Source organism: Clupea harengus, unplaced genomic scaffold (assembly GCF_900700415.2).
Source record: "Clupea harengus unplaced genomic scaffold, Ch_v2.0.2, whole genome shotgun sequence".
NCBI classification, from domain to species: Eukaryota; Metazoa; Chordata; class Actinopteri; order Clupeiformes; family Clupeidae; genus Clupea; species Clupea harengus.
Genome location: NW_024879912.1, coordinates 1,161 through 11,041, shown reverse-complemented (window position 1 = coordinate 11,041; position 9,881 = coordinate 1,161). Strand labels below are relative to the sequence as shown.

Below are 9,881 nucleotides of genomic sequence, written 5' to 3'. Positions count from 1 at the left end.
GCAGCTTGTCAATTACGTTGTCATCAGCCAAAATAAATGGGGGAAGTACACAAACAGCAGAGGCTCAGTCTCTAATACAGATATATAATAGGTTAACCAATGAAAAAGGGAAGTCATGATATTTAGCTCTACAGTGGCAACTTTAGCCTCTCCCCTCCCACCACACATATTTAACCAGACAGTTCTCAGCTAACTTCCATTTGAGGGTGAAAGAGTGTGATGAACAACAAAGACTTCTCTCAGTATGTAAGTACAGAGTGTTCTAATTATCATAGGGTTTAATACTGCAAAGGCTTACAGTTTAATTTGATATGATCGTGAGATGAAAGGTATGTTGGTATGATACATATTTGTAGTTAAGATGAAATGTTGTCAACTAGTGAGCTTAAATACTGTGAAAAGGAACCGGTACCATACGTCAGATCAATGACTCGGAGTTGCTGTGAGTTGCTATGAGTTGCTATGAGTTGTAATAATTTGTACTCTTTTTCTTTGGAAAGACGGCTCTATTGCCAAGTGCACTGGGTTTGCTGATGTGTGTGTTTTGACACTGCTCTCTATTGTAAACTCATATGTAATGTAGGCTAATGGAGACTACTTTAAGATAGGCTGTTATCAGCCAAGTGATACTTCTGCAATGGTTGTTATGAGAGTGTTGGTGTAGAGTTCTGATCTATAATCTGATCAGAACATAACACATCTACCAGCAAATAGGGAAGAAGTATTTTCTGTGACTGTGCGGTATCCAATACAATACTATACAGTTACTATATACTACCGTTTTATATTCATCATATGTGTGTTTGTGTAGTATAATTGCAGGTTGACGTAGACATGCACTTCTGTGAAGGAAACACATGTTTGGTTGCATTCCTTCTGTCTCTACCAGGTCTGTTACTATATCTATATTATTCTGTCTGTACTCTACATGCATAACAGATAACAATAATGAGCTTCATGCAGTGCGCTTTGAACTTCCTCATTTTTAATTTTTTTTTTTTTTTTACCAAAGTCCATATTCATGTGCTGTTTTTGGTCCATGCCAGTGGTCGTTGCTCTGTGAAAACTGTCCCGCCAAACACATTACTGCACTGCTCGGCTGACAATCTAGCAAGTTCTTAAATGACCCGAATCCTATATGGTCACCAGTTTCACATTGTATTGATTGACTATCACATTCTATAGTAGGCTACTCATAGAATTGCACTGCACCTTATTGAAGGTGTAATTACATCATCCTTCACCTTCAGTGTGTAAGTGCAGTTTGAACTGGAACTTATAATAATCTCATCATAACCACTACAACGCACTACATGGAAATGACTGACTAGTGCCTTATTACATTGATTGGTTTCATCGTTGGCTCAAACTTGGTCCCACAGATGGGAAACCCCATGAAGAGTAAATAAGACACTACTGAGTTGCGTGACCAATACACACATAGCATCAGTCATCTGCTGCATTTGTAAGGAAAGATACGCAGTGTGAGGCGTATTTACTGTACTATATTTTAAAACTAAACATTTCATGGCTGAATGTGATTTTACATTTTCCAACTCATGACATCACCCCATTATACTGGTACCCTAAAATTCCAAAGGTTAAAACTGATGATGGCCAACCAGTCTTCTCGTAGGTGAGTTGGTCCAAATTACGGCTTGTTTCTGATTCAGGTGTTCTAGATTGCTGGAGTGTGACCTACACTCCTCAGAGTATCTGTGCCATGAGGGGATCATCAGTGACTATGGGCTGCTCTTACTCATATCCAAATAATGCAACAGTGACTAAACCATTCTGGCATAAACCAGGGACTTTGGAAGATTCAAGCAAGCAGGCGGAATATAAGGATCGTGTCAAGTTCGTTGGAAACAAAGAGAATGACTGCAGCATGAGGATGGAAGGTCTTAGAGAGAGTGACTCTGGAGAATATCAGTTTAGGATTATAACAAATCTTTCCGGTGGGCTGTACTCTGGTACTCCAGGGGTCACACTCTCAGTTTCCAGTAAGTAGGTGTGTTCATGATTCTAATGTGTATACAGTCATGTTGGTGATGATGAGAAATAATGTTCTGTTCCCCTCAGCTCTGCAGGTAGAGATGAGTCCCACCGCAGTGACAGAGGGACAAAGTGTGACACTGACTTGCGTCTCCTCGTGTCCTGCACATGCCAACCCCACCTACATCTGGATCACACCTGTTACCAGCGAACCGACAATCAGTGGCAACACACTGACTCTAACCTCAGTGAGTAAGAAAGACGAAGGCCGTTACTCCTGTGCTCTGAAAGGACACGAGGAGCATCCTTCACCTTCAGTGTGTAAGTGCAGTTTGAACTGGCCTTGTCATTTATAATAATCTCATCATCATAACCACCGCACTATGACTACACACCCATGGAAATGACTGACTAGTGCCTTATTACATTGGTTGGTTTCATCATTGGCTCAAACTTGGTCCCACAGATGGAAACCCCATTAAGAGTAAACAAGACACTACTGAGTTGCGTGACCAATACACACATAGCATCAGTCATCTGCTGCATTTGTAAGGAAAGATACGCAGTGTGAGGCGTATTTACTGTACTATATTTTAAAACTAAACATTTCATGGCTGAATGTGATTTTACATTTTCCAACTCATGACATCACCCCATTATACTGGTACCCTAAAATTCCAAAGGTTAAAACTGATGATGGCCAACCAGTCTTCTCGTAGGTGAGTTGGTCCAAATTACGGCTTGTTTCTGATTCAGGTGTTCTAGATTGCTGGAGTGTGACCTACACTCCTCAGAGTATCTGTGCCATGAGGGGATCATCAGTGACTATGGGCTGCTCTTACTCATATCCAAATAGATGCAACAGTGACTAAACCATTCTGGCATAAACCAGGGACTTTGGAAGATTTAAGCAAGAGGAATATAAGGATCGTGTCAAGTTCCTTGGAAACAAAGAGAATGACTGCAGCATGAGGATGGAAGGTCTTAGAGAGAGTGACTCTGGAGAATATCAGTTTAGGATTATAACAAATCTTTCCGGTGGGGTGTACTCTGGACTCCTGGGGTCACACTCTCAGTTTCCAGTAAGTAGGTGTGTTCATGATTCTAATGTGTATACAGTCATGTTGGTGATGATGAGAAATAATGTTCTGTTCCCTTCAGCTCTGCAGGTAGTGATGAGTCCTACCTCAGTGACAGAGGGTCAGAGGGTGACACTGACCTGCGTCTCCTCGTGTCCTGCACATGCCAACCCCACCTACATCTGGTATCACACTGTTTCCAACCAACCACAATCAGTGAACACACTCTCTAACCTCAGTGAGTCAGCAGAGACAAGGCAATTACTCCTGTGCTCTGAAAGGACATGAGGAGCATCCTTCACCTTCAGTGACTCTCATTGTGAGATGTAAGTGAACTACACTCTATCAGTTGCTGTTTACTATTAGCAGATTATTCAATTAAGTTTCCTGGTAATGAAAAACCAGTTCACATTTGACACCTAATATTCATAAAAATTAAGGAATCTAAAGTTGTTATTGTTTTACTAAACTACATTTGTCTGCTTTTGAAACAGAGTACAAAGTAATGATGAAATTAGTTTGTTTAAAATTGTTATCATTATCTAATTATTTCATACAGATGCTCCAAGGAGTGTGTCAGTATCACTGAGTCCCTCTGGTAACATAGTGGAGGGTGATTCAGTGACTCTGACCTGCAGCAGTGATGCCAACCCACCAGTGCACAACTACACCTGGTTTAAGATCAGAAAAGGCTGAAACCTTTCGGATGGAGGATCAGGATGGAGAAACCAGATCACTAATATCAGCTCTGAGTTCAGTGGGCATTACCACTGCGAAGCAAAGAATGATATTGGAGCCAGTAATTCTTCAGCAGTTCTGGTGGATGTTCACTGTGAGTATTATTTACTTTAAAAGATAATATATTTATGATTTCAGTAACCCCATACTATTGTGAGAACTTTTATTAAATAACATATTAGTCCTTAAGGTGTTTACTTATACATTTATACTTTATTTCTCCTTTTCCACCTTCAACTAGACCCCCCAAAGAACACTTCTGCATCAATCAGTCCCTCTGGTAACATAGTGGAGGGTGATTCAGTGACTCTGACCTGCAGCAGTGATGCCAACCCACCAGTGCACAACTACACCTGGTACAAGAAGACTGGAAGTGACTCTATTCCTATAGCCACATTGAATAATAGTAGCTTTCCTTTGGTCTCTGGAAATGGTGGATTGTACTATTGTGTAGCACACAATGAATATGGCAGTCATAATCCTCTGAAATTGAAGTGCCTTTTGCAGGTATTTTGTCAAAGTTTTTAATATTTTAAATATCTGTTACATTAAGGATGTGTATTATTCTTAAAAAGTTTGGATAACAACTATCTCTCAGTAATCTGGGCATTCACATAGCCCTGCGGAAGCACATTTATGCAAACTTGTTAACTTATGCTAACATCTGCCAGAAATGCAACTTTAATGAGAAGACAGTTGATGAAATATATGTGTGTGTATGTATGTACTGTGTGTATATATGTATGTATGTATGTACGTACTGTGTGTATGTGCATCAATATCTTAATTGATCCCTTGATTGGAGGGACACAATAATTGATGTATCCTATTTTTGCCATATTTCCTGCAGGTGTGCCAGGAGGACTGTTTGCAACTTTAGGGATTATTCCAGTAGTGGCTCTCATAGTCATGCTTGTGTTCGTGTGCAGGTGATTGTTTAAGTGTTTTTAATTTTTCTATTTTAAATGTACAGTCTGTTTTCTCATCCAGTGACAGAGCTGTACTAAACCCATTGCACTGTATGTCTTTTTATTGTTTATTTTTTAAAGAAGTAGGAGAGGAGCATCCACCAAGAGCACCAGTGGGGACTGGTGATGGGCAGGTGTGTATGTTAATGTTTGTGTTAGAGAGGTCCAGCAACCTCTGCTGTTGTGCATTCAAACTATAGACCCCCTGTTACATAACATCTGTCTTTATTTCTGTGTCTCTAAACCCCTAGCAGAAGACGCCAGTCCTGTGTATGAAGACATGTCTGCAGTGCCCAGGACCTCTGACCAGGCACAGAGAGTGGACTCAGGAGATGAAGATGGCATCCTGTACGCCAGTGTCCAGTTCAAGGCCAAAAGCAAGGACAAGGCTCCAGACTCCCCAACCATGCTGCCTCAGGTCCAAGAAAAGGAGGAGGATGTTGATTACGCTTCAGTGCAGTTCCGCAGTCCCTCCTGTGCTGTCAATCAGTGAGTAACTGAGTCTGTCCACTATGTACTCCAGGCACAGCATGGTGTCACCACATGTTTGTGACCAAAATACACCAGGTAGTGAGCCAAGTAGCTTATATTGGTGATGGCTCTGCTGTTCGTTGTGATTGTGAGGCTAGTCTGTTTGCTGTTACATCGATAGCTTGCTAGTTTTAGTTTTAGACAAACTAGAACAGTAATTTCTCACCGCATCTGTAAAATTAGTCAAGAGCGCATGGAAGGCTTGCACAGCTTTTAAGCTAAGGCTACTTTCACATCAACCATTTCACTGTCAATGGACACATATTTGCCGAAAATAAGCTAAATGGGTCCTAGAGACAAATGAATGTGCACTAGCTAATGAAAATGTCTGAATGTCATGTTCTCTTATATTTGTGCTCTTTTGCAGAACTGAGGATAATACTGCGATCTACAGCACCATCAACAAAGCCAGAAAATGAAAACAAGAGACCACAGTATGTCTTACTTCAGTTTGAGGATATCAGCAGTGAGTGGCATCAACAGCATGGAGACAGGGGTGACTTGTACCATCACAGGTGTGAGTGAATTTGGATTTGAAGATGAATGACAAGATCCATTTACTTTCTTTATCCAACCCCCCTTTCAGTATTGTACAAATATAATTTTTCACCAGTATGTTTCCCCTGGGTACCCCATGACCTTGGTGTTATCATCTTGATCTCTTGCTATTGAGATACAGGAACACACTTTTGAGTCATTTCTCAATTTCATTCATTTTTCATGCTTGAGTTATATTTTACTTATTTGCAATGTTTCTTGTTGGCTTTATGTAGTTCAATTCAATTTTATTTATATAGCGCCATAACAATACAATTGTCTCAATGCGCTTTACAGAGCCCAGAGCCTGAACCCCCTTAGTGCAAGCACAATGGCAACACGGGCAAGAAAAAACTCCCTGTTAGTCAGGAAGGAATCTTAAGCAGAACCACGGCACATAAGGGGGGACCTATCTGCTTGAGGCTGGCCGGGTGGAGATTGGAAGGAGGGGGGGGGGGGGGGGGGGGGTTAGGGAGGGTTGTGTGGCAGAAGGGGAAGGGAAACAACAAGTGTTGTTCACAGCCTGCATTTGGTAGATGTACATAATACCTGTATATACACAGACATTCGGTGGTAAATACATGATACAAACAAGACCAGTTTAGTGGGTATACACTATACACTAGGGTTACTGTTACAGGTAGGGACAGAGAAACATGTCGGTGGTGGCAATAATATATATTGTATATAAATGTTAGCATAGGGTATGGGGTAGAGTAAGTGTACAGCAGTCCGGTGGCGGTGGGTGCAATTTGCCAAGGGTTTCTACAGGTGGATCGGGTGAAGAGACTACAGCAGCGTCCCATAGCGAAAATAGTCTAGATTAGGAGAGAAAGAAAAGAACAGAGTGAGTGGGTAGAGTTTAGCTGTCCATATGCGTAGATGAGGAGTAGTGGGGGTGAGGAGCAATGTTTCCACATCCATCAGCAATTGGAACATGCTATAAGGGAGAGAGAACATTTTTGTTAGTAGACATTTATTTCAGAAACAGATAAGGAGATACCTTTGGGTAATAGATTTACAGTAGGCAATATGGCCATTTTATCAGTATTATAATAAGCATTAGCAATGAGAGAGAGAGAGAGAGACTGAGAGACTGCCTGGCTAGGTGTATGGGAATATTATTTAGTATATTATTTAGATTTTAGTCATAAGCTTTGTAGGGGTGCACAACAGTGCCCAATTTTCTGGTATTGCATATGTTTAGATTTGTTTGGTTTATGTAATAGGGTAAAATATTTAGTTGCATATGTTTTTTTAAGTCTGCTAGTGGTTGCTGTTTCGGGCGAAATTCGGTTTTCGGTTGGCTAATCTGTGGCTAATTTGCCTTTCCTAACAGTTTGGTGAACTGTTTTACCTTGTAATTAACCTTGTATTTACCTTCCCGTTGACTTGGTGGAGGCCCTATGGAAAAGCATCACAGGAGTGAGAGATGAGAGGCGCGCCACCAGAATGGGCAGGGCAACCTCCATGCCGGGATTGGCCTTGTTGTCTCTCCCCCTGCTCAGCCCCTAGGCCCACCCAAGACGGTCAGGGGCAGAGTGGGTGTGTACCCTACGTGTGTGTATGTGCTACGTATTTTTAGTTAAGATTAGGCTTAGTTGACGCAATTACTTATGGCTATAGGATGCCTAAAGAGGAATGTCTTTAGTCTCGATTTGAATATAGGTAGGGTGTCTGCATCTCGAATAAAGGCAGGGAGATAAAGACTCTGCCTCCTATTGTGGTTTTTGATATTCTTGGAATTACGAGAAGGCCTGCACTCTGGGAACGGAGCGGCCTTGGAGGGCAATAGGGGACAAATAATTCCTTAAGGTAGTTTGGAGCCAGGTTGTTTGTAGTTCAGCTGTCATACACAAAATACATTCCTATCTGATGAATATATAGCAAGTATCACATAAGTTGCTTTTGTATGGAAATAAGTTAAACAAACTTATATTTTGAAAGTGGTGATGATGAGGAGCTGATAGGTTTCATGCCACATTTGCGTACTTGCTGAAATACAAATGTGATGCAGATATGGTATTATGTTCTTTTATGTAATGAACTATGATTATGATACATTTTGCTTGTGTGTGTGTGTGTGTGTTTCATTTTTTGGAAATTAGTGTATCCCCTGTGTGTGTAAAAGACATTTATTAAAAAAAAATTTTGTAATGTTGTTTTTGTGTTGACTTGTATGTTTACTTACCATGCTGTGTTTCCAATAAATGCATAAGAGATATTCAGTATCTTAGCGGTGAAAGAGGCCTTCATTGCAATAGGTCTGTTTTTCTCAGTAAAGGATTGTGTTGAATCGCAATGTCCAAGAAGGAACTTGGTGAACCCGGTAGTTTTGGGGTCAGGTTCAACATTTTGCATAGCCGTGTTTCCCACGGTGAGTGCCATTATATGACAGGCAAGCTCAGTAGAGATTGTAGATATAATTAACACAGGACTACCTTTATGTGTGAGTAAGGTGTGAGTAAGGCATGTTATGTGGGTGTATACTTCTATCTTTAAAGGATTCACTGAGATCAATTAAAATGAAAGGCTAAAACTACCCTCATGCAATACCTTCAGTCTCCACTGGGAAAGGGCCGAATCTGGACTATCCATGCAATACTCAGATCATCCACTAGGGGAGAGGACAGGGTTCACACTTCACTTATACCTCCATGAGGTAAAGAACTGTGATTGGAAAAGCTTCCTCTGAGTGCAATGACCTTTTTACAAATCTTGCTTAGTCCATCATTCCCAATTCTCTCTGCACTATTTGCTTAGTGTCCCTCAGGCTGGTTCAATGCAAACACCTACGCGTATGCATGGTTACCTAATATCAGATTATGGTCCTGGATTAACCTGACCACTGATATGTCACATTTCTAAATCTACCAATGTATTTAGAGGAGGATAAAGAGATGCAAAGCGTCCTGAGAAGCATTTTGCCTCGTCTATAATGCATCAAACTCACTTCCTGTGACCATCAATTTAGACACAATAGGGGTAAATAAAACAATCAGTCAACACGTGGCTGCACCTGTATCTGGAGAGCAACAGGAAGAACACAATTTGCTTTTTTACTGGAACACGAACTGCAACCAGAGCGCACCCAGGTCACCCAAGTGACTCATATCAAGAGAGGAAGAACGCTAGACTCAGTCTAGTTTTGCATTTTCAGTTCATCCTATCTGAAAGTTAACAGTTTTCACCCCTACTAATGACACAGCAGTTTCCGTTGGCCCTAAAAATAGCTGACATGTCTGTCAGCAAGTGGCTGTAGGCTCAGCATTGACACCTTTATGCACACGGCGTATTTCTATCTTTCTGTGTTTTCACACTGGAATACACCCTGCTAGGGTACACACCCTCTATGCAGAGAAATATGGGACGTCCACCAAGCCCCTCTGACATTTTTAAGAGGGCCTGTGTATATTGTGTATGTATGCATGTACTGTATGTACGTGGTGAATGTCTGTGCTGTAGGTATATATGTAAGCATGTATGGTTTTACGCATATATGTGCATATGTGTGCAGACCTATTCATGTCTGATGGCCTAGATGTATAGATTTAGTGTATGTATGTGGCTACGTATGCATATATTTATCCATATGTCTGTATGTATGAAAGTATGTAGGAAAACAGCTTACTACCATTAGAGAAAGCCAGTTGAAGTAATGATCTGATGATGTAAAACAAGGCAAGCGTGAGGCCCCTTAATTCTGTCCCTTACTAGTTTTCACCCCTGGCTGGCTGGCCTGTGGAACTGAGAAGGCTGCTGCGTGTCTGTGTTTTGCACACAAAGTGTAACACCCCCGCCCTCGTCACCCCCCACCCTCGCCACCCCCCACCCTCATCACCCCCCTAGAAGATGCCACCACGCCAGGGGCCGCTGACAAAAAGAGGAATCGTTTTAGTTTCGCTCTTTCTCAGTGTCTTCAGCTCCTCCCTCGTCGGCTTCAACCACAACTTCTAATCTTCACACTTGGCATCAGCCCAGTGTCTGTGCAGCCTCAGAAAGCAGAAGTGGTTCCTTTGCTGCTGGTGGATGC

The 9,881-nt window shown here is 41.6% G+C and overlaps 1 protein-coding gene across 1 annotated transcript; it reads left to right on the top strand.

Annotated features, from left to right (window-relative positions):
• The first annotated feature begins 329 nt into the window (after positions 1 to 329).
• LOC105907888 (B-cell receptor CD22-like) lies at positions 330 to 4,692 on the top strand. Its single transcript, XM_042705434.1, has 9 exons — positions 330 to 889; positions 1,674 to 2,003; positions 2,083 to 2,316; positions 2,752 to 2,859; positions 3,314 to 3,400; positions 3,634 to 3,762; positions 3,793 to 3,906; positions 4,054 to 4,319; positions 4,663 to 4,692. Exons 1-9 carry the CDS (start codon positions 835 to 837, stop codon positions 4,690 to 4,692), a joined length of 1,353 nt encoding a protein of 450 aa, XP_042561368.1. The 5' UTR covers positions 330 to 834.
• The last annotated feature ends 5,189 nt before the right edge of the window (positions 4,693 to 9,881 follow it).

Bases quoted from the DNA above. Each gene is read 5' to 3' on its own strand.
- LOC105907888 (XM_042705434.1), top strand. From the start codon at position 835: ATGCACTTCTGTGAAGGAAACACATGTTTGGTTGCATTCCTTCTGTCT. The intron at 2,317-2,751 runs GTAAGTGCAGTT...TTTCTGATTCAG, and splicing joins GCATCCTTCACCTTCAGTGT to GTGTTCTAGATTGCTGGAGT. The intron at 3,907-4,053 runs GTGAGTATTATT...ACCTTCAACTAG, and splicing joins AGTTCTGGTGGATGTTCACT to ACCCCCCAAAGAACACTTCT.